Here is a 25,089-nt window from a genome sequence, read left to right on the forward strand (position 1 = left end):
GAGTGGGTTTGGGACAAGCACAGTTTATACTATCTCAAGGTTTTTCAAACAGTGGGTCGTGACCCGCGGGTGAGTCACGGGCGGGTGTTGGGAGGGTTGTGGAGTGATCGATCGCAGCGTTCCCGATCACGGGAGAAACACCCACCAGCCGCGACCGGCTTTTTAAATTGAGAATGCCAACCACAATCAGCTTTTAAATGGAACAATGCAGTCTTCAGACCAGAAGCAGTGACAGGGAGTAGATCACGCGCCCGGCACGTACTTTGACATCACGCACCATGTACATCCGTGCTTGTGGCACAAAATCACAGAGAACAAGCAAGCAACAGGATTCTGAAGAACTGAAGATGGATCGTTTTGTTTTGAAGAAAAGAGCGCCAGAGACACAAACAGCCCAGGATCTCACAACCAAGTGAGAATAGCCAATGTTGTTCCTTTGTAGCGAGTAGCGAGGATAATCCAGGGAACTACAGGCTGGTGAGCCTTATGTCAGTGGTAGGGACATTACTGGAGAGAAGTCTTCGAGACAGGATCTACTCCCATTTGGAAGCGAATGGATGTATTAGTGAGATGCAGCATGGTATTGTGAAGGGGAGGTCGTGTCTCACTAACTTGATAGAGTTTTTTGAAGAGGTCACAAAGATGGTTGATGCAGGCAGGGCAGTGGATGTTGTCTATATGGACTTCGGTAAGACCTTTGACAAGGTCCCTCGTGGCAGACTGGTACAAAAGGTAAAGTCACACGGCATCAGGGGTGAGCTGGCAAGGTGGATACAGAACTGGCTAGGTCACAGAAGGCAGAGAGTAGCAATGGAAGGGTGCTTTTCTAATTGGAGGGCTGTGACTAGTGGTGTTCCACAGGGATCAGTGCTAGGACCTTTGCTGTTCGTAGTATATGATTTGGAGGAAAATGTAACTGGTCTGATTCGTAAGTTTGCAGATGACACAAAGGTTGGTGGAATTGCGGATAGCGATGAGGACTATCAGAGGATAGAGCAGGATTTAGATCGTTTGGAGACTTGGGCGGGGAGATGGCAGATGGAGTTTAATCTGGACAAATGTGAGGTAATGCATTTTGGAAAGTCTAATGCAGGTAGGGAAGATACAGTGAATGGTAGAACCCTCAAGAGTATTGAAAGTCAGAGAGATCTAGGTGTACAGGTCCACAGGTCACTGAAAGGGGCAACACAGGTGGAGAAGGTAGTCAAGGAGGCATATGGCATGCTCGCCTTCATTGGCCGGGGCATTAAGTATAAGAATTGGCAAGTCATGTTGCAGCTATATAGAACCTTAGTTAGGCCACACTTGGACTGCAGTGTTCAATTCTGGTCGCCACACTACCAGAAGGCTTTAGAGAGGGTGAAGAAGAGATTTACCAGGATGTTGCCTGGTATGGAGGGCATTAGCTATGAGGAGCGGTTGAATAAACTCGGTTTGTTCTCACTGGAACGACGGAGGTTGAAGGGCGACTTGGTAGAGGTCTACAAAATTATGAGGGGCATAGACAGAGTGAATAGTCAGAGGCTTTTCCCCAGGGTTGAGGGGTCGATTACTAGGAGGCATAGGTTTAAGATGCGAGGGGCAAGGTTTAGAGTAGATGTACGAGACAAGTTTTTTACCTAGAGGGTAGTGGGTGCCTGGAACTCGCTGCCGGAGGGGGTGGTGGATGCAGGGACGATCGTGACATTTAAGGGGCATCTTGACAAATACATGAATAGGAGGGGAATAGAGAGATACGGACCCAGGAAGTGTAGAAGATTTTAGTTTAGACGGGCAGCATGGGCTTAGAGGGCTGTACTTTTCTTTGTTCTTTGTACAACAAATAACAGTGGACCCAGCACCGATCCCTGAGGCACACCGCTGGTCACAGGCCTCCAGTTTGGAAAACAACCATCCTTTGGCTTCGGTCGCCAAGGCAATTTTGTCCCCAGTTGGCTACCTCACCCTGGATTCTGTGAGATTTAACCTTTTGCAACAACCTACTATGCGGTACCTTGTCTAAGGCCTTGCTAAAGTCCATGTAGATAATGTCGACCCCACTGCCCTCATCTACCTTCTTGGTTACCCTTTCAAAAAACTCAATCAAATTGGTGAGACATGACTTTCCCCTTACAAAGCCATGCTGACTTTCCCTAATTAGCCCTTGCCTGTCTAAATGCCTCTGATCGTGTCCCTCAGAATACTTTTTAACAATTTACCCACTGCAGAAGTAAGGCTAACCAGTCTGTAGTTCCCAGGCTTGTCCCTGCAGCCTTTCTTAAACAGGGCACAACATTTGCTATCCTCCAATCTTCAGACACCTCTCCTGTGGCTGTCGATGATTCAAATATCTCAGCAAGGAGGCTCGGCAATTTCCTTCCTAAACTCCCACAACGTCCTGGGATACATTTCATCAGGTCCCGGGGATTTATCTATCTTGATGCACTTTAAAACCTCCAGCACCACGTCCTCTGTAATATGTACACTTTTCAAGACATCACTTTTTATTTCCCTAACATTCATGCTTTTCTCAAAAGTAAATACTGATGAGAAATATTCATTTAGGACCTCTCCCATCCCTTGTGGATCTGCACATCGATGATCTTGTTTAACCTTAAGAGGCCCCACTCTCTCCCTAGTCACACTTTTACTCTTTATGTATCTGTAAAAGCTCTTTGGATTTTCCTTTGCCTTGTCTGCCAAGACAATCTCATGTCCCCTTTTTGCCCTCCTGATTTCTCTCTTTACTCTACTCCGACAAACCCTATACTCTTCAAGGGATCCACAGGGGCTGGTTTAGCATACTGGGCTAAATCGCTGGCTTTTAAAGCAGACCCGGGCAGGCCAGCAGCACGGTTCAATTCCCGTACAAGCCTACACGAACAGGTGCCGCAATGTGGCGACTAGGGGCTTTTCACAGTAACTTCATTGAAGCCTACTCGTGACAATAAGCGATTTTTCATTTCATTTCATTTCATCCCAACTGTCATATGCCTCCTTCTTCCTTTTGACCATGGCCTCAATATCCCTAGTCATCCAGGTTTCCCTCCTTCTATGATCCTTACCCTTCACTCTCCGAGGAATGTGCTCACCTTGAGCCCTAGTTAACACCTTTTTGAAAGATTCCCACTTACCAGCTGTCCCCTTGCCTGCAAATAGGCACTCCTCAATCAACTTTTGAAAGTTCCCACCTAATATCCTCAAAATTGGCCAATTTTAACTTTTGGGCCAGAACTATCATTCTCCATAGCTATCTTGAAACTAATGGAATTATGGTCACTGGTCCCAAAGTGATCCTTCACGAACACTTCTGTCACCTGCCCTTCCTTATTCCCCAAGAGGAGGTCAAGTTTTGCCCCCTCTCTGATCGGGCCATCCACATATTGAATGAGGAATTCTTCCTGAATACACTCGACAATGTTTCTCCATCCAAACCCCTAGTGCTATGGCTGCCCCAGTTAATGTTGGGAAAGTTAAAGCCCCCAACTATTACCACCCTGTTTTTCCGGCAACTATCTGTAATCTCTTTACATATTTGCTCCTCAATATCCCACTGATTATTTGGGGGCCTATAGTACAGTCCTATCAAAGTGATCTCACCCTTCTTATTTTTCAGTTCTACCCATATAGACTCAGTGGGCAAACCCTTGGATATAACCTCTTTCTGTACTACCATGATACTGTCCCTAATCAAAAACGCAACTCCCCCTCCTCTTACCTCCTGTTCTTACCTCCTGTTCTATCTTTGCCATAGCATCTGTACCCCAGAACATTGAGCTGCCAGTCCTGTCCCTCCTTTAGCCAAGTTTCAGTAATAGCTATAATATCCCAATCCCATATACCTAGCCATGCCCTGAGTTCATCTGCCTTTCCCGTTAGGCCTCTTGCATTGAACTAAACGCAGTTCAGTCTGTTTCTCTGCCTTCCACTTTTCTCCTTCCTGACTTTTGTTTTTATCCTCTCTTTATTACCCTCCAACGTCCTGCATTGGTTCGCATCCTCCTGCCACATTAGTTTAAACCCTCCGCTACAGCGCTAGCAAACAACCCCCCTGGGACATTGGTTCCAGTCCTGCCCAGATGCAGATCGTCTGACTTTGTAATGGTCCCACCTCCCCAGAACCAGTTCCAACGTCCCAGATATCTGAATCCCTCCCTCCTGCACCATCTTTGAATACAAAACTTACCTAGTCCTGGACTCTGCGACATGGCAGGCCTGTTGCAGGAGATCTGGCGGTGCAGCCAAAAATCTATTGGTTTTCTGCAAGATGGGTGATCTCTTGAGCAAGCGGGACCAAAACATTCTGCCCTTAAAATCTTTGGACTGCTTGCATCACAGTCCTGTCCACTGCAGCCTCTAGTGCTACTGGGACTAGAGAGCTGCTGGTTAATCTGAGGTGGGACTTCCTCCCGAGTGAGGGGAGAAATCCCGCCTCCAGCCAATTAGTTTTAATGACTGTGGGGCAGCCAACATCAGCGGCATTGTGTTCGCTACTGATTGGATGACAGGAATGAAAATTCTGCCATCCAAACAAATCCTGGCCGTAAAACCTTGACCTGTGGCTGCTCTCTGCAGAAATTTCTTTACCAAAAGTGGATTCAGCAAGGTCATTATTACTTGACCTCAGAGAAGACCAGTTCATGTTGTGGGCACAGCCAGACATTTATCATCTAGTTATTTACATCCTGTATAACATTGTTCTGGAGGAAAGTGGCTCTCAGCTCAGTACAGCAGGACATAGATAGGTTGGAGACTTGGGCAGAGAAATGGAAGATGTAGTTTAATCCAGACAAATGTGTGGTAATGCATTTTGGTAGGTCTAACATAGAGGGAAAATATACCGTAAATGGCAAAACTCTAAGGAATATAGAAAGTCAGAGAGATCTGGGCGTGCAAGTCTACAGATCATTGAAAGTGGCAACACAAATGGTCAAGAAAACACACGGAATGCTTGACTTCATTGGATGGGGCATCGAGTATATAAACTGGCAAGTCATTCTACATTTGTATAGAACCTTGGTAAGGCCGCACTTGGAATATTGCACACTTTTCCGGTCGCCACACTATCAGAAGGATGTGGAGGCCTTTGAGAGGGTGCAGAGGAGGTTTACCAGGATGTTGCATGGTCTGGAGGGTGTTAGCTGTGTGGAGAGACTCTGACTGTTTTCATTAGAACAATGGAGGTTGAGGGGTGACCTGATGAGAAGAGGTCTACAAGATTATGAGGCGCATGGATAGAATGGATGGGAAGGCACCCTTTCCCAGAGTGGAGAGGTCACTCACTAGGAGGCATAGGTTTAATAATAATCACTTATTGTCAAAAGTAGGCTTCAATGAAGTTACTGTGAAAAGCCCCTAGTCGCCACATTCCGGCACCTGTTCGGGGAGGCGGTACGGAAATTGAACCAGCGCTGCTGGTTTTGTTCGGTATTACAAGCCAGCCCACTGTGCTAAACAGGAAGCAAAGTTTAGAGGAGATGTGTGAGGCAGGTTTTTTTACACAGAGGGTGGTGAGTGCCTGGAACGTGTCGCCAGGGGAGGTTGAGGTAGCAGATACGTTAACGCTGTTCAAAAGGCATCTCGACAAATTCATGGATAGGATGGGTGTAGAGGGATATGACACGAGGAAGTGCTGAGTGTTTTGGCCACGGGTGGTATCATGACCGGTACAGACTTGGAGGGCCGAAGGGCCTGTTCCTGTGCTGTTTTGTTCTTTGTTCTTTGAAAACCAGGATCCTGAATATGACCATAAGATGTAGAGACAGAAGTAGGCCATTCAGCCCATCAAGTCTCCTCCACCATTCAATGAGATCATGACTGATCTGATGTGATAATCCTCAACCCCACTTTCCTCCCATAACTCTTGATTCCCTTACTTAAAAATGTGTCCATCTCAGCCTTGAACCCACTTCGTGACCCATCTCTACAGCTCTGCGGCAAAGAATTCCACAAATTCCCTACCCTCTTAGAGGAGAAATTCCTCTGTCTTAAATGGACGACCTTTTACTCTGAGATTATGCCCTCTCTGGTCCTTGACTAAGGGGAAACAAGCTCTCAGCATTTACCCTGTCAGGCCCCCTGAGAATCCCATATTTCTCAATAAGGTCACCTATCATTCTTTTAAACTGCAATGAGTATAGGCCCAATCTACTCAACCTCTCCCCATAAGAAAATCTCTACATAACCCGGGATCAACCTAGTGAACCTTCCTTGGACAGCCCCCAATGTCAATATATCTTTCCTTCGCTAAGGGAAACAAAATTGTTCTCAGAATTCCAGGAGCGGTCCAATTAGTGCCTTGTATAGTTTTAGCAAGACTTCCCTGTTTTATACTCCATTCCCTTTTAAATAAAAGCCAACATTCCATTTGCCTTCCCTATTACCTGCTGAACTTGCATTTTCTTGAACTTGCAACTTGAACTTGACCCACTTATCCCAACTCTCTGTCTTCTATTAGTTAGCTAATCCTCTATCCATGCAACCACCTTCTCTGTAGCTACTTCCTTTAATATCCTAAGATGCAACTCATTAGGTCCAGGGGACATATCCACCTTTTAATTAACCCCATTAGTTTTCCTCATACTTTTTCTACTGTGATAGTTTAGTTATTGTATTTATTTATTTATTTAATTTATTTTTAATGGTTTCCCATTATTTCCCCAGTCTCATTCTCTAAGGACCCTATATTCACTTTGGCCTCTATTGTTTTTTATATATTTAAAAAAGCTCTTGGTGTTCATTTTTATATTACTTGCTAGTTTACCCTCTTAGTTTACCTTCTCCCTCTTTATTATTTTTTGCTCATCTTTTATTGGTTTTTAAAACTTTCCCAGTTCTCTATCTTAGCACTAATCTTTGCCACATTTTATATATTTTCTTATAGGTTAATAAAATTCTTAACATCCACGGTTGATTTATCCCGCACTGGGATATATTTTTTGTGAGTCACAAACTATTTTCATAAACATCTGTCATTGATAATCAACTGTCCTCTTCTGCTAAACTCCCTTTCCAATCCACTCCAGCCAACTCTGGCCTCACTCTTTTTTAATTACTATTATTTAAGTTTAGCAAAGTTGTTTCTTACCTAGGTTTCTCACTCTCAAACTGAAAGCTAAATTCTACCATGTTATTTTTACTTTGAGATTGTTCGCTAAACCTGCCTCATTACGTATCCATGATCCAAAATAGCCTGTTTCCTGGTTGGATCCACAACATATTGGCCAGGATTCTCGTTCTGGGGAGTACCCATGCCGGCGGAAGAACCGTGCTGAATTCTCTGCACTTTCGGGGGCTAGGTGGACGCCGGAGGGGTTGGCGCCGCTCCAGCCGGTGCCGAAGGGACGGCACAAGTTCGCACATGCACCAAAAGGCCGGCATGATCTCGCGCATGGATCATGGATCATGCACTGAACCACCGGTGTGGTTCTGCATATGTGCAGACTGGCCGGCGTATTTTGGCACATGCGCGGGGGGTTGTCTTCTCCACGCCGGCCATGGCGGAGCCCTACAGGGGCCGGCGCGGACGTAAGGAGTGCCCCCACGGATCAAGCCCGCCCGCAGATCGGTGGGCCCCGATCGCGTTCCAGGCCACCGTGGGCCCCCCCCCTCGGGGTCGGATCCCCCCTGAGGACCGCCCCAGCCGACTTCCCTTCCAGGTCGCACCGGTACGTGAGTTGAGTGATCCACAGCAGCGGGACTGATCAAAAACGGACGGCCGCTTGGCCCATCGGAGCGCGGGGGGTACGCTGCCAACGACCCCCAACCGGCGTGGCGTGAATCCCGCCCCACCCGATAAACGGCGCCGGAGAATACGGTAGCTGGCGGCGGGTGAGATTTGCGCTGCCCTCCCCCGGAGATTCTCCGACCCGGCAGGAAACTGTCCTGAATACACTGTGAATTCTTCCTCATGACTACCTCTGCCAATTTGATTTTCCCAATCCACATGAATATTAAAGTCACCAAAGATGGCTATTTCACATGACTTCATTATCTGCTAATTCTGTTGTCTATCCTATAATATAGCTACTGTTTGGAGGCCTATAGACTACTTCCACCAGTGTCATCTTCCCCTTGTTGTTTCTAATCTCCACCCATATGGATTGTGCCGGGACATGGCCAGTAGATCCAATGACCATTATGCCTTGCAAGGTCTAATCAAATCTTGTGATCATTGTCCCGCCCATTGTGGTTAATTGAGTTCAAAAATCGACTCTGCTGCGCTGACACCAGATCGAACAGTCATCCGGCATCTATCGGACTCGCTGAGGAGACCCCAACAGATTCGTACTGGGCCCCACAAACGGAAACCAGGCCGTTAGGGGCGGGGGGGGTGGGGTCTCCTAGCCAATCGGAGGCCCCTGAGCGGTCGGCTTTTGCCAGACAGGCATCCTGGCACTGCTGGTGCCATTTGGGCACCCTGGAAGGCCACCTGCGGGCCAGACCTGGCACTGCAGGTTGGCTTAAGGATCCGGCAACAGGTGAGTTGGGGCATTGGGCAGGGTCCAGGGCTGCATCGGTGGGGGGTCGAGAGTTTTGGGCGCCATTTAAAAATGGCGTTGGATCTCTTCTGCACTGAGGAAATTACGCTGAGAGCACTTTGCGGGGGTGGCGGAGAATTGCTGGCTCCTTGGCCGCGCATGCGCACAGCGGCAGCCTGCAGCGGCCGAGCCGTGCAACATGGCGTCAGCCGCGCACAGACCCGGCCTGCAAAATAGTGGCCCCCCTTTGGCCGGCTCGTAACCCCAGACCACCCCCCCCAACAGTGCCCCCAGACACTTGACAACGTCCCCTCCGCCCGCGGATCGGCTCTCCCTGACTGTGGCGGCGCAGGACTGAGTCTGCAGCCGCCACGCCGAGTTCCCGACAGGTAAGGCCATGAGAGACTCATGCTGTTGGGAACTCGGCCGGTCGGGGGCAGAGCATGGGGGGGGGGGGGGGCTCAGGCAATGTGGGCCTCAGGCAACGTCCTGAGCCCGTCGATACAGCGTACTCCTAGTGCAGTGTTCTTCAAACTTTTTTACCAGGGACCCATTTTTGCCAACCATCGCGACCCACGCCGGCCGACCTTCGCGACCCACGCCGGCCGACCTTCGCGACCCACGCCGGCCGACCTTCGCGACCCACGCCGGCCGACCTTCGCGACCCACGCCGGCCGGCCTTCGCGACCCACGCCGGCCGGCCTTCGCGACCCACGCCGGCCGGCCTTCGCGACCCACGCCGGCCGGCCTTCGCGACCCACGCCGGCCGACCTTCGCGACCCACGCCGGCCGACCTTCGCGACCCACGCCGGCCGACCTTCGCGACCCACGCCGGCCGACCTTCGCGACCCAAGCCGGCCGACCTTCGCGACCCAAGCCGGCCGACCTTCGCGACCCATGCCGGCCGACCTTCGCGAACCACCATTTTCTCTTACCTTCTTTGCTGCTGACAAAAATGGAGGAAATGGTTTTGGGTCCCTTTGGCCCTCATGCACGCTCCTCCAATGGAACCTATTGGATGAAGGGGAAGCCTTCTTGTGTCGGAAAGTATGGAGTCTCCATCTGTCCAAAGTTCTGCATTTTTTCCTGTAATATTTTATCAAATAAAACCCCGCCGAACTTATAAAAAATAAAATGAATAAAATAAATTAATAAACGCACCCCCCCCCCCCCCCCGAACTCGTAAAACAAAAAGCTGTGACCGTTTTTTAAAAAAAAGTCCGCACTGCACATGCATGCCGATGATCTGGCATGCATGCGCAGTGCGGCCGCATTTTTTTTTTTACCAATTCACGGTCATTTTGAAGGCCGCTTGCAGCCAGCGTTATTAACAGCTGGCTGCTGCTGCTGTTGTGCGCAGATTTGTGCGATCGGGAGCGCCGTGACGGACGGCTCCACGACCCTCCCGACACCCGCCCGCGGGTCGCGCTCCCGAGTTTGACAATGCCTGTCCTAGAGTATGCCGCTTTGGAGGGGGCGGAGCATTACGAAAGCGGCGCCACTCCCGATTTCGTCGGAAACGCGATTTCGGCGTCGGTGACCGGAGAATCCCGCCCCATCGTTCATTTTACAGTCTTCTAATTTGTTTCAAACATTTTACTGATCCTTTTACCTGAACTTAAAAGCAGCTATACTTGCTTGAATTTCACAGAGATTATTTAAACACTGCCTTTGGTGATACAGGACTAGTTCATCCCTTAACATTACTACCATGCTGTGGACTCCAGAGCAACCACAGTAGACTGGCTAAACTGCTGAAACTCTATCTGAGGAGCCTTGAAGAGTGCTCAACTGGAGGGAGGGGGAGAAAGAGCAATGTCAATATTATCTCAGCATGTGATTGCAGTGGTTATCACCACAAGTTTATTGCAGTGTTGGGCGGCACTATGGTGCAGTGGTTAGCACTGCTGCCTATGGCCCTGAGGACCTGGGTTCGATCCCGGCCCCAGGTCACTGTCTGTGTGGAGTTTGCACATTCTCCCGTGTCTGCCTGGGTTTCACCCCGACAACCCAAAGATGTGCAAGTTAGGTTGATTGGCCACGCTAAACTGTTCATTTAATTGGGAAAAAACAAATTGGGTACTCTAAATTTATTTTTTAAAGTTTAATGCAATGTGCACTCCTTTTTTTAGGAATAAATTGCATCTGATCTAAATTCGTGAAGAATTAATTATTTGCAAAGCCTACAATCAAAATTCAAATAAAAGTGAATTCCAGTTATATATTAGACTGAGAATAAAAGTCCTGAATGTGTGAATGCAAGCCAATGAATGGGCAGCATGTGTTATGTGTTTGTGGTCAAGATAAATTGAAGCTAATAGTCATATTATCTTGTGATGGTGTTTTCATCCTAATAGAAAAGTTTTCATCATGTTTCAAACGGGGCAGGGATTGCTCACCCAGGAAGATTGGCTTACAGATGATGGACTGCAGCAGGTCTTCATGACCAATGTCTTTGGACATTTCTTACTGGTAAGAATGCAGGTGTATTCATTACAAATAAATGTGCTTTCATATGAAGACAATCTGTTGCATACTGCCAGAAGGCTGGTACTAAATCAAGCTTCACATGAAAATCTTGAGCCACAAACTTAGGAGGGACAGCTGTAGTGGTTTCCCAGTGCATTCACCACAGCTTTTACCTTCCCAGCATCTTCTTCTCAGCAGACTGCAGCCAAAGCTAAAGAGACCCACTGGGGTGCAGGTGGCCTCTGACAAGTACCCTCACTAGAGGCAATAGGTAGAATCAGTACCCCAGCTCCCCCCTCCCCCAAGTACGTAAAACCATTTTCACGACTCCACTTGCCAGGATTGTCTGGAGTGGGGCACAAGCCTTTTATCTTCTCTCATAAAACACTAATTATGATTGCTTAAGTAAGCTTCTAGCTTCATCTCCTGTGACACCTTAATCTGTAAATTACTGTATGAAAATCAATCATCAACCAAAAACATTGTTGCCTTACGTTGTTAGAATTAAAATCCTAGTATCTGATTAAAAGCCTAGAGTCTAAGGACGGGATTCTCCAGTCACCGGATGAATTCAGTGGGCTTTCCATTGCCTGCGTCTCGCCTGGGCGTTCTTGTGGCGGATGGAGCGGAAGAATCCTGCCCTATATTTTGTGGTTCCCATTCAAACAATAAATACAAACATTTTTAGAATGTAACGGGATATGGATTTTCTGATTTTCTTGTTCTCTGTGGCATATTTATTTTGGCTGTCTTCTTTCCATCTACTTTCATTGAGACTTTGCCTCTGGAAAGGGGTTGGGGGAAGATCGGGGCAGCCTTCCAAAATGGCGCCCCGATCTGTGAGGAGCCTGAAGATCGTCAGCAGGAAATCCCTCTAAGTGTGGTCTCGGCGGAGAGAATCTCCCTGGGGCCAATAGAAACGGTAAAGTGCCGTTGAGTAGTGAGGCAGCGGCGAGAAACATCTGCTAAATTCGTCATTCAGTGGACTTTAACTCACGTTTGCTGAATCGCGCCCCAAAACTGATACTCACTCCCTTTGCCCCCAGCTATGTTCCCTTGTCACGTTTCTTCCCCTTCCCAGCCATTGTCAAGCTGAACCAGACTCTCAAATTCCTATTCAACCTAAGCAGAACTTCTAAACCTATTATTATGCCACCTCCACCTCTGTAGCTCAACCTGGTTTATTTATTGATCAGTATATTTACATTTAAAATCGTCCCATATAAATTGTAATTTCTTTCTGTATTTTCACTTTTAAAAGGTATTAATTCACATTTTATATCTCCGATACATCCAATATGAGGGAAATTACAACACAAAACATGTGGTCCGAAAATTGTTATAGATTTATACCATGTACACAATGAATGCATCCCCCCCCCCCCCCCCCCCCCCCCCCCCCCGGGGGGCTAGGAGCAGCGTTGGGAGAAACTCGGCCGCCGGGCCTTGACTCTTGCATTAAAGCGGCACGCCGCGAATGACGCGGCCGGCGGCGCCTAAGTGACATCAGCCGCGCATGCGCAGGTTGGCCGGCTCCAACCCGCGCATGCGCGGTTGCTGTCTTCCCCTCCGCTGCCCCGCAAGACGTGGTGGCTTGATCTTGCGGGGCGGCAGAGGGGAAAGAGTGCGTCTCTTAGAGACGCCGGCACGACGATCGGTGGGCACCAATTGCGGGCTCGATCTTATCTCCGCCTCCCACAGGCCCCACACTTACCTGTCGAGCGCTGTTCACGCCAGCAGTGAACAGATGGGGTTGACGCCGGTGTGAACAGGTCGGGATCGTCAGGTCGCTCGGCCCATCTGCGCCGGAGAATCGCAGGTCGCCGTGAAAAACGGTGACCGGCGATTCTCCATTTTGGGGGGGGGGGGGTGGGAGAATTGCGGGGGGTGCCAGAGTGGCCCTCCCACGAATCTCCCACCCGGCCTGGGGAGCAAAGAAACGCGGCCATGGGGTGGAATTCTCCAATCCCGCGGCACAGTGTCCACGACATCGTAAACGCTGTTGCGTTTTAGGACGGCGTGGACGGGCCTCTCCCACGACTAGGGCCAGCACGGCGCTGGAGCGGTTTGCGCTGCTCCAGCTGCAGACCCCGGCGCGAACTCTACGTCGCGGGATCCGCGCATGCACAGTTGCGCCAGCGCCAATGAGGACATGCGCAGTCGCCTCCTTCAACACGTCGGCCCCGACGCAACATGGTGCAGGACTACAGGGTCCACGCTTAGGAAAGGAGGCCCCCAACCACAGAGGCCGGCCCGCCAATTGGTGGGCCCTGATCGTGGGCCAGGCCACGTCGGAGGCCCCCCCAGGGTAGGACCCCCCCTCCCCAAAGGCCGCCTTACGACCCTTACCCGCCGAGGACCCACCATCCCAGAGCAGGTTAGAACGGCGCCAGTGGGACTCGGCTCTTCTTATGGCCATTCGGGCTGGAGAATCAGTGAGCCGGCATTGACTGGCGCGCGCCAACCACGCCGGCGCCAATGGCGTTGATTCTCTGCTCTGCTAGAATCTTGTGCTGCCGTCGGGGCGGCATGGCGCGATTCGCGCGGCCCACCAGCGCTTCTCCGACCCGTCGCGGGGTCGGAAAATCCCGCCCATAAACCTAATGCCTCGGCCTTTTTTAAGGCAATATACGAAAAGGAATGAAGCCATGAGGAAAATATTGACTGTTATAAGCTAAACTATTAATTTCTATTATTAAGAATGTCTATTCCTAGATACGAAACCTGGAACCTGTACTCGGTCAAGCTGGTTGTACATCACAGGTAGTTTGGACATCTTCTAGTAATGCACGGAAATCTGCCTTCAATCTAACTGACTACCAGCATAGCCAAGGCCAGGAGTCCTACAGTTCTTCCAAATATGCCACTGATCTACTAAGTGTTGGGCTGAACAAGCACTATAACAGCAAGGTAAACTTGGTATCAATTATTGCAACACACTTTGATGAAAATATAATAATAATAATAATCGCTTATTGGCACAAGTAGGCTTCAATGAAGTTACTGTGAAACGTTCCTAGTCGCCACATTCCGGCGCCTGTTCGGGGTGGCCAGTCGGGGAATTGAACCCGTGCTGCTCGCGCGTTGTGCATTACAAGCCAGCTGTTTAGCCTACTATGCTAAACCAGTCCCTATAAATATAAAGACTGTGTTGAAACATATAAGTAACTTTGAACAAGCTACTTTTGAAAGATCACGGGCGGGATTCTCCGTTAGTTGACGCCGAAATTGGGGTGTGTGATCAGGTGGCGAATAGCTTCCGGCGCCAAAATCACGGCAGGCACCGGTTTGACGCCAAATTGCGATGCTCCGTCGCCTCGTAAACGGTGTCAATGCAATGCACGGTGCGTATACTTTAAACACCGTTTGCATATCATTCGTGGGCCCACCCGCGATTCTCCACCTCCGATGGGCCGGGTTCCCAATGGCACGGTCCACATGTGCTCTCAGAAATCATGAACCTGGCATGGTGGTAGCTGAAAGAGAGAGAGGGCGTGCAGACAGTGTCCAGCACCGCCATACTTCGCCGATAGTCATGCCTCTGGCCGGGGGGCTTCTGCCAGGGCCAGGGGGAGTACTAGGGGGTAGCCAGGAGGTGGGCTGTGGGGTCGGGGTGGACCAGAATGCAACACCATTACCGCAGCTGGCAAGGCAGCCATGCAGCTGCGCATGCCGCTGACATCCCGCTTTAAACCTGGTGTGCTGGGTCGTATAGGTGACCCTTCTGGGACACCCCCCTGGGTGCTCTTGGCCCCAGCCGACCCATCAGTTGAATAGGCACTCTAGTACAACCTGTCCCATTTTTTCAGCTTCGATAAGTATCTGTGTGGTTAGTGTATGTTTATGCGCGGCTGCAGCTTGTCAGCCCTCCAAGTGTCCATCATGGACCCGGCGAATCCCGCACCGTTTTTCATGGGATTCGATGGTGTTGACACCGGTGCTAGCCCCTCACCGGTAACAGAATCGGTGCAGGTGAAACGCGGATTTTCCTGTCGTAAAGGTCTACGTTGTCTGTTGATGTCAACACTTAGTCGTTAAAGTTAGAACATGAATCAATTTAGAAAAAATCTGCACATATTGTCCTGATGTAATGAAGCACTTACAAGTCACTTGGGGTGTCAGAGGTTTTTCTACCAATTAAGAGTACAACAATGTAAGACAAGGGACAACTTGCATTGTGGCCCTTCTCAACTTTTCCTGAAAAGTAGGAGTCTACCTATGTACAAGCGTCTGCATTTACATAGCAAGTTGTATACCAGATGCTGAATTTGTATCACTGCTTTGATGCCCACGTCGTATACTTTTGTTGTGTCTTATGTAAATCAGTCCACACAAGGAGGGAAAAAGTTTTTTTTTAAATGTATTTCATTACAAACATGTATCAAAACAGATTACAGCAAATAAACACCCCGGGGAACATACTCCCCTTCAATCAACTGTACAGTCTGTACAGATTTTTCCCTTTTTTCACCCTCCCTCACTACCGTAAATGGCATCCCCCTTAAATTAACCCGCTGTACCAGCTCATTCACTGGGAAGACCTCTCTTTTCCCCACATTCAATTTGTACCCCAAGAACCCTCCAGACCTCCCCAGCAGGCCCATAATCCTTCCCAGACTCTCAAACGGATCCGAAAAAGACGCCAAGAGGTCATCGGCATAGAGCGACACCCAATGCTCCCTCTGTCCCCTCATAATCCCTCACCTCTCCACTAACCTCCTGAGAACCATCACCACCGGCTCTATGGCCAGCAAAAACAGCAACAGCGACAGCAGGCATCCTTGCCTCATACCCCTGTGTAAGTCAAAGCTTTGTGAGCTCATATCATTCATCCTCACCCTTTCCCATGGTGCCACATACAGCAACCGCACCCATGCCACAAATCTCGACCCAAACCCAAACCTTTCCAAAACCTCAGTACCACCACTCCACCCGATCAGATGCCTTCTCCGCGTCCATGGACACCACCACCTCCGGTACCAGAGCATCCTGACGGATTCATCACCAAATTCAACAGCCGTCTCATATTACTCGCGAGCTGTCTGCCCTTCACGAAGCCTGTTTGATCTTCTGCAACCACCCCCGGGACACAGTCCTCCATCCGCCCCACCAACAACTTAGCCAATACTTTCATATCCGTGTTCAATAGTGATATGGGTCTATAAGACCCACATTCCACCGGGTCCTTCCCTTTCTTTTGGGGATTAGTGTGATTACTGCCTGCGTCATCGTCTCCGGAAACTCCCCCTTCTCCAGTTCGTCATTAAACGCCCCCAACAGATGTGGTGCCAGGTCTGTAGTGAATTCCTTATAAAATTCTGCCAGGTAGCCATCTGGCCCCAAGGGCTTTCCCCGACTTCATAGTCCTGAAACTAACCAGCACCTCCCTCAGCCCCAGAGGCTGGAAGGAAAAAGTAATATCGACATATTCCATAGAATCCCTACAGTACAGAAGGAGGCCATTCGACCCATCGAGTCTACACCAACCCTCCGAAAGAGCTCTCTACTTTGGCCCACTCCCCCGTCCTATCCCCATAACCCCACCCAACCTACACATCCTCGGACACGAAAGGGTAATTTAGCATGGCCCACCCACCTAACCTGCACACCTCAGTCTCTGAGTACGTGCAAACTCCACAGTCACCCAAGGGCAGAATCGAACCCGGGTCCCTGACGTTGTGAGGCAGCAATGCTAACCACTGTGCACTTCCATTGACTAAAAGCACGACAAGTGACTTTTGTTTACCACAGTGCGCAGAAATGCTGCCATCACATTCCATAGGGAAAGAAGATAAAGACAAGACAAGTTGTCGCCACTGTCGTAAAATTAATTCCTGGATTCTTTTAACTTTCAACAGGACGTGGTCCTAAAATATTATTGGCTGGAACTGTAGATTGGGCGCTTCACATGTATCATGGGAGAAGTCTGTCCTTGTGCCTGTTCTTGGCTTCATTGCCAAAAGAATATCTAATCAACTGAATGTTTATTGTCTCAAAATATTGCAGCCTTCAAACTTGAGAACAGATTTAGGAATTGACACAAGCCTACGTTAACTTAGTTTTTCCATCTGCTGTTGTTTCCAGGGCCTGTTTTCTAGTGTAGTGTGCCCAGGTCTTGTCTTGACTAATTTGACCTATGGTATCTTTCCTCCTATTTTCTGGACATTAATTACCCCCATTATGTGGCTGGTGAGTAGAATATCTCTGACATTTTCAAGCTATTTAAAGCAGCTGCGTTTGCACTTTGAATAATCTCTGTGTTACTTGTTCTGTTCTTCAGATTCGTGTATTCATAAACTCGTTTACTCTGAGCCCTTACAATGGAACAGAAGCATTGGTATGTAGCCTGATAAAAAGACAACAATTTGGAGAATCATTAAAAAAGTTATAATTCTTTATTATCATCAACAACTCGCAACATGTTATACGAAACAAATTTTAAGATCTTTGCTGGTCAAGTTATATTACTAATGGACAGTCATTAGATGTCTTCATCAGAACACCTCCTGTTTAAAGTTGAAAGAATCCAGGAATTGATTTCCCATTTTTTTTGACAATGGAGACAACTTGGGCACGACTTACTGTGCAAAAAACAAGAGTCCCGTTTTGGGCGGATATGTAGGAGTCTTTCTCTGTGCTTGCATTACCAAGAACGACCCTGCTATCAAACGGGACATTATTTTTTCTAGCCTTGGTTGGGAACACCCGCCTCTGGACTCCCACACTGCCTCAACTTGCCTCTTAGAGAGTCCTCATCCCACCTCTTAAGGGCAGGGCACCTCTGGGCCCAATACCTGTATGGGCAACTTGGCACTGGCACTTTGGCAGTTCCCCTGCCAGGTTGCCTGGGTGGCAGTGCCAATGTGCCAGGCTGGCAGTGCCGTGGTGGCTGGAGTGCCATGGTGCCCCCGCTTCCTAGAGCCCAACCACCCGGGAGCCACCCCCACCAGATGTCGTTATGCCTGGTCCACGTTTTTATGGGCCAGTGCTAAATGGTGCCATGGTGGGATTTTCCAGGCGTTTGTTCCCGGGCCTTGGGAGAATCAGGCATCAACATATTTTAAATGAGCCAAATGGCTCATGTAAATCTGGATCTTGCCCAGCGAGGGCGAGATCCAGATCGTAACGTCTTGCAAGATCTTGTTATGCCTCGTGAGGAATTCTGAGCATCACAAACACACGAGAGGCCCCTTGCAAGATTTAACGGCCTCATTGCGTCAATGCATCGGGTGCTACGAGGCCATTCAATCATGCCCCTTGTCACTATCTTCTTTTCCTTTAGAATGTTATGGCAGAACACAATGCTAATGAAATTGCCTAATGGAGACAAGTTGGGTAAATTCCTATGAATATATACCCAAGAGTCACCAGATAACATGCAAGCTTTATACACCATACTAATTAAGATATAAACATTTGCATAACACTGTTGGTAACATGGTGCTAGTTCAATAATGCTATTCACAAGAGGTTTATTATTTAATAAACTCAATCATTGGGCATTATAGTAGCCTTGAGCTCTGAAATTGCCCTCACTGTAACAAGCTTAATATTTTAAAGGCCCACTTCTCAGTTGGGAAATAGTCCACCATATCAGAATAACCTAAGAGGAGGAATAAAATAAGTGAATGGAAGGTATGGACCATTTACATAGGCAGAAAATGGGTCGAAGGAGCCTTGGATAGTTTTCCGTGAAAAAGCGACTCATGCTTGTGGCAATGCATTCTGGGAACTGGCTACTACAATCCGCCCAGTGGTGTTGACAAACCTTATCCCTTCAGGGCTGTATGCAAGGAACGGTGATACTAGTTTTTGAATTGCAAAGGAAAATTCAAAATATTGCAGTGTACTAAAAGCTGTAAGTGAGCTCTGCATTAAATTCCAGTTCTCAATTTGAGTTCTGCAGCTGTCATCATATAGCCTAGACTACTACAGTATTCGCTTTGACCAAAGATGGTTTCTTATATTTCTAAACCCAAGATTCAAAAGGCTGCGCACTTAATCGACTGCATTCATTTGTTACGGCACTTTTCTAAATTAGCTCCAACATTGTATACTCTTGAACTTTCCAGCTACATCTGGCCAGATGTAGCCAAAATGTTGGTCTGGTGGCGCAGTGCTAGCATCTCTGCCTCTAAACCAGAGATTGAGGTATAATCCCATTCCAGAGCTTGATGGACAAAGAAGGTGTGTTCATAAAATGGCCAGATAGGTTAGGTATCAACTTGTGAATCTTTCCAACCCATGCCAGTAACAGGTGGTAAGAGCGGGAGAGATTGCTGGTCAGCAATTTAATGGAACAAAATTGGAATTTCGACCATCACTATCCATTGTTTCAGGCTACATGTAATAGTGTATATTGCTATAGGAACTTGCACACCTTGGGAGGCCAGTTGGCTCAGTTGGTTGGATGGTTTGTGTGGATCAGTTTTGTGCGAACAGCACGTGGTTTGATTGCTGTTCTGGCTGGGTGGATTTGGGTTCTTGCCTGACCTCTGTTGGAGATCGTAGTACTGTGGGTCGGACTTGCCTGCGGCAGAGAGCTCAAGAAGAAGCAGTGATCAAAATTTCCAACAAGGGCAGAATTTTCCAGCCCTGCTAATGGAAATATTCAGAGTAAGGATGAAAGTTGGGCCAGAATTTTGCCAATATTTTCTCGCCCCACTCCCTCAAAGAGACCAGAAAATGCCACCCTTGGACTTTTGCCAGAGGGAAAAGAGATTGGGAATTTCCCCTTGGTGCTTTCATACCAACTGAACGGTGGTCCAATGCAGGACAACTATTTTCGTGTATTAGCATACTCCGTAAAAATGCAAGTCGCCAGAATCACAACCTCGTTCCTAATTATATGCCAAACCAGTGAGAAATTGGACTGGTCCAATTCGCAAGTTGTACACCTTAACTTAATTCTTAACTTCGATGTGTGTGCAACATTCAAAGTCTACCTGCAGCAGCGTTGCGCTGAGTTGCTACCAATGCCAAAGCAGCTGTGTTAAGCAAGACTGTTAGGGGTCCCGGGAAGGCCATCCGTAATGGGTGCTGTGGGTCTCCGGCAGGGCTGATCACTCTGAGCGTTGTGGACCTCGGGCAGGGCTGTTCACTGTTTGTGCTGTGGGTCTCGGGCAGGGCTGTTCACTGTTTGTGCTGTGGGTCTCGGGCAGGGCTGTTCACTGTGGGTGTTGTGGATCTCAGGCAGGGCTGTTCACTGTTTGTGCGGCAGGTCTCAGACAGGGCTGTTCACTGTGGGTGCTTTGGATCCTTGCTCCTGGGACCCTCATACCTATTAGATTCTATGGAGATGAAGGCTCAGCTGATAGATCATGAACACTTTATTGAGAAATTAGAATTGGAACCACTAACTAATGGTGAGCTTTTACACAAGACTGCAATAGTCACTGGGGTCACATTAGAAGTAGTCCCATTGAACACTTAAACGTCAGAGGAATGTGGGAAGAGTTAGGCAGCCATTAAAGAAACACACCTGCTGGATACCTGCAAGATGCTGTATGAAAGCCTGTGATGTGCATGGTACAATTGACGTGGGTCACAAACATCCAGTAATTCAGAAAGTGCAAGGCGGGTGAACATAGTGACAGGCCTTAATCAGAAGAACCCTCCTCTCCCGAGGTGACCTGGAGATTATGGTGTGTCTCAAGCTATGTCTGGGCATGCTGGTGCCTGTAAGAGACAGAAGATTAATTTAATTCATGAGCAGCCAGAATGCAACATTGTATATCACCCACCCTAAGTATCAAGAACTGATAAACTCCTGGAATGCTGATCCGTATTGAGTTGCTGGGAGAGACCAATCTTTTTGCCACAAAATCTATCTTTGCCCTCCTGTGCCAACTCAATGGCATCCTCTTCAAATTCAAGTTAAACTGAATCTGGCTGTCCCTCCTCCCATCTGGGATCTCTCGCTCCTGTTGTGGGCACGTTAGACCTGCATGCATATAAATGAATGGAATATGATGAGAAGGGATGGAGCAGAGGTTAGGAAGCAAGCATGCTTGCTGTGTGGACTGAGCCCTCCCCAGTCAGAGCTGAAGATGCTGTTTGTGCAGCATGATAGATAAGGAAAGAGGTTCTGCATAGTCAGTATGCAGAGCTAATTACTAAATTAATAAGCAGAACCTTCGAATTATTACCTGAGCCACATGCAAATTGGCATAGGGCAAATAAGATTAGAGGGATGAATGCATAGCTCAAAGACTGGTGTGGGAGAAGTGGACTTCGGTTTGTGGGCACTGGCACCAGTACAGGGGAAAGTGGGGGCTGTACCATTGAGATGGTCAACACCTGAACCGCGCTGGGACCAGTGTTCGAACGACCTGCATAACTAGGGAAATGGAGAGGACATAAACTAAACGAGAGGTGAGGGATTAAGTTTTGGTAGATCTAGCAAATCAAGGGTAGATTCAAGGCAGGAGTGCAAAATAATAATGTTCAAAATGAGGGTCAGAGAATGGCAGGAAAGGACAGCGAGAGAAAACCTAAGAATATACCAACAATCAAGACTAGATGTTACTAAGATAACAAAAAGACAAAACTAAAAGATCTGTATCTGAAGGTGCGAGGCAAAATCAATGAATTGGCGACGCACAGTGAAATAAATCAATATGATCTCATAGTTTATAGAATTTACAGTGCAGAAGGAGGCCATTCGGCCCATCGAGTCTGCACCAGCTCTTGGAAGGAGCACCCTACCCAAGCCCACAACCTCATCCTATCCCCATAACCCAGTAACCCCACCCAACACTAAGGGCAATTTAGCATGGCCAATCCACCTAACCTGCACATCTTTGGACTGTGGGAGGAAACTGGAGCACCTGGAGGAAACCAACGCACACATGGGGCGAACGTGCAGACTCCGCACAGACGGTGACCCAAGCGGGGAATCGAACCTGGGACCCTGGAGCTGTGAAACAATTGTGCTAACCACAATGCTACCGTGCTGCCCGAGGACAGGCAAAGGTACACAGAAATCTCCATTTTAGGACAGAGATGAGGAGAGATCTTTTTCTCTCTGAGGGTTATGAGAATTTGGAACTCGCTGCTACAGAAGGTGATGGAGAGGGGAGTCATTGAATATTTTTGAGATATAGATAGGTTCTTGTCAGGCCAGACACTCAAAGGGTATCAGGGTAAAAGGGAATGTGGAATTCGAAACACAAACATATCAGCCATGATAGTATTGAATGGAGGAGCAGACTCAAGGGGCCTAATGGCCTATTTCTGTAGATTTCCTACAGTGCCGGCATTTCGTTGCTGTTTTCCTTTTTGTTTAATTTTAGAGTACACAATTGTTTAATTGAGGGGCAATTTAGTGTGGCCAATCCACCTACCCTTCTATCTTTTTAGGTTGTGGGGGTAGAACCCATGCAGACACAGGGAGAATGTGCAAACTCCACACAGACAGTGACCCGGAGTCGGGTTCAAACCCGGGTCCCTTGGCGCCGTGTGGCAGCAGTGCTAACCACTGCCTCACCGTACCTCCCTAAGATTCAGCGATTTAATGCCATTGAATGTCAAGCGGTGATGCTTAGATTTTCTCTTATAGGAGATGGTCTCTGCCTGACCTTATATGGCACAAATGTTACATGCTGTTTATTAGCCTAAGCCTGGATATTGTTCAGGTCTTGTTGCATTTGGACATGGACTGCTTCATTATCTGAGGATTTGTGAATGGTGCTCAACAATGTGCAGTCATCCCCAAACATCCCCACTTCTGACCTTATGATGGAAGGGAGGTCATTGATGAAGCAGCTGAAGATGGTTGGGCCTAGGACACTACCCTGAGGAACTCCTGCAGTGATGTCCTGGAGTTGAGATGATTGACCTCTGACAGCCACAAACATCTTCCTTTGTTCTAGGTATGATTCCAATAAGCAGAGGGCTTTCCCCCGATTCCCATTGACTCCAGTTTTGCTAGGGTTCCATAATGCCACAGTCGATCAGATGCTGCATTGATCTCAAAGGCAGTCACCCATTGTTATCCCTGTGCTGACAGAGCTTTCAGCTGGTTTGACCTGACGATTTGTTAGTCACAAGTTAAACCCACCTCGAAACACTTCCTGACTCAATGACTGATGTCCTTATGTTTATTCAGAAAGTACCTCGGGATGTTTCATTATATTAAAGATACAATCTAAATGCAAGTTGTTGCTGCAGCACTGGTAATGAGCTCACTGAACTCACCCAGGTTAAGAAATAATCATTAACTTGTCATGTGAACTTGAAGAGTTTGTACACGCCAAGAGAAATGCCACATTTTGTTCTAACTTTCCAAACGGTTTTGTCTTCTTAAAGAAAAGTAGTTTGTGATTATTACCATTTTGCTCCTTATTCTGTTTCTGTTCTTTTTCAATTTTCTAGGTTTGGTTGTTCACTCAGAAGCCAGAGTCACTGGACCCAATGGTGAAATACCTTAGCTATACATCTGGATTTGGAAATAATTATGTAACCTCATGCAAGGTTAGGTACAGAACAACTAAGTTCCTCTGAATGTTACCGCAGTATTGATAACTTCTTTGGCCTCACGGTAGCATGGTGGTTAGCATCAATGCTTCACAGCTCCAGAGTCCCAGGTTCGATTCCCGGCTGGGTCACTGTCTGTGTGGAGTCTGCACGTCCTCCCCGTGTGTGCGTGGGTTTCCTCCGGGTGCTCCGGTTTCCTCCCACAGTCCAAAGATGTGCGGGTTAGGTGGATTGGCCATGCTAAAATTGCCCGTAGTGTAAGGTTAATGGGGGGATTGTTGGGTTACGGGTTACGTGGGTTTAAGTAGGGTGATCATTGCTCGGCACAACATCGAGGGCCGAAGGGCCTGTTCTGTGCTGTACTGTTCTATGATCTATGATATACAACAAAAAAGAACAATACACATGAATTGGATTTTATGGCATCGGATTTAATGACATTTAAATACTTGGTAAAATAAACATTTTTCATCTTTCAGTATTGCCAAAAATATTAGTCCAAATAGATCAGGATTCTGTTGCTATAAATCAATAACAGGCATCATTGCTATTCAGAATTTCTGAAGGATGCCAATGACTTTCATTGAATTAATGGAAATAATTATGGCAATCTGTCTGTGACAACTTCCATTGAGATAACAGACCTTTTTGTTCTCTTCCTAGATGGATGTTGATGTTGAAACAGCTGAAATATTTTATCAAGAGTTGTTACAGCTTGAAGGCAAGATGAAAGAAAAGAGTGGCGTTACTGGGGACCATGGCTAACATACTGTAATATTGTCAATGATGCGTGCAATAATTCTTAATGGCAGAAAATAGAACTTAATTTATTAATTGGTGATTTGGAAAGATTGTACTGGAATAAACCCTTGAATTATGGAATCTATTTTGCACTTCATTCAAAGCAAGTTCAATATTTTGTCAGAAATTCATGTTCCTGTTTTGTAATAAAATTTATCTCTGAAATATCTACTGACATTTACGGCTTTGAACAATTTTAACTGCAAGGCGGGCAACAGGTTCTGGTGCAGGGTTATATCCCAGGAAAATGCTGACAGAAAGCCGACACTATCCTCCTCACTTTGCTGCGGTTTGTTCTGACTTGTGCAGGAAGCCTCAACAGAGCAGTCGTGTCAGACATCTAAGCATGCAGATACTCAATTACTTACGCCTTGGACCCAGAATTCTGGCTTTAGCAGCTAAAGCATGTGTTTCCCAAGCTGCGTGCAACTCACCAGCGTGGATAAGACAGAGAACAGCAGGAGCCAGTGATCAATGAAACTGACAGACTGGAATGTCTTAAAAGACTGAAACTGCAATTGTTGTCATGCCTTTGTAAAAGGCTTGTGCTCATCGGACTCATTACATCAGTTTCTCAACCTTTACAAAACATCCTCATTCAACAGAACTGAAAGTGGTTTTAATTAATTGAAATAGCAAGATGCATGAGATGCATTCCCACAATGAGCACCCTTGTACAACTTATAGGCCTTCCTCTTCTGCTTTCCATTATCCCTACATTGTACCTGTAGCTGCAGCAGAGCTTGAGGCAGGCTGCTTATCCCCAGATCTGTCAGCTCAGATGTCCATGGTGGACATTTTCCGTTTCTTTGGGCCCATGAGAGCCCCAGCAAAGACTGCCCCACCTGTACATGGGAAAACATTAGTGTTTGGGCTGTTGGCA

General features: G+C 47.6%; 1 protein-coding gene across 6 annotated transcripts in view; it reads left to right on the forward strand.

Moving 5' to 3' along the window:
- The window catches only part of hsd17b7 (hydroxysteroid (17-beta) dehydrogenase 7), a 36,035-nt gene extending 11,652 nt beyond the window's left edge, over nt 1–24,383 (forward strand). The window contains exons 4-9 of one of the 6 annotated variants that reach the window (XM_038794925.1): nt 10,817–10,931; nt 13,644–13,838; nt 17,111–17,117; nt 17,209–17,265; nt 23,304–23,407; nt 24,069–24,383. In XM_038794925.1, coding sequence (XP_038650853.1) covers nt 10,817–10,931; nt 13,644–13,838; nt 17,111–17,117; nt 17,209–17,265; nt 23,304–23,359 — 430 coding nt within the window. In that variant the 3' untranslated portion in view covers nt 23,360–23,407; nt 24,069–24,383. Of the gene's footprint in view, nt 1–10,816; nt 10,932–13,643; nt 13,839–17,012; nt 17,118–17,208; nt 17,266–23,303; nt 23,408–24,068 lie in introns of all 6 variants that reach the window. The other 5 variants (XM_038794921.1, XM_038794924.1, XM_038794920.1 and 2 more) reach the window with 5 other exon arrangements.
- The last annotated feature ends 706 nt before the right edge of the window (nt 24,384–25,089 follow it).

This window comes from Scyliorhinus canicula, chromosome 4 (assembly GCF_902713615.1).
Source record: "Scyliorhinus canicula chromosome 4, sScyCan1.1, whole genome shotgun sequence".
Taxonomy (NCBI): domain Eukaryota; kingdom Metazoa; phylum Chordata; class Chondrichthyes; order Carcharhiniformes; family Scyliorhinidae; genus Scyliorhinus; species Scyliorhinus canicula.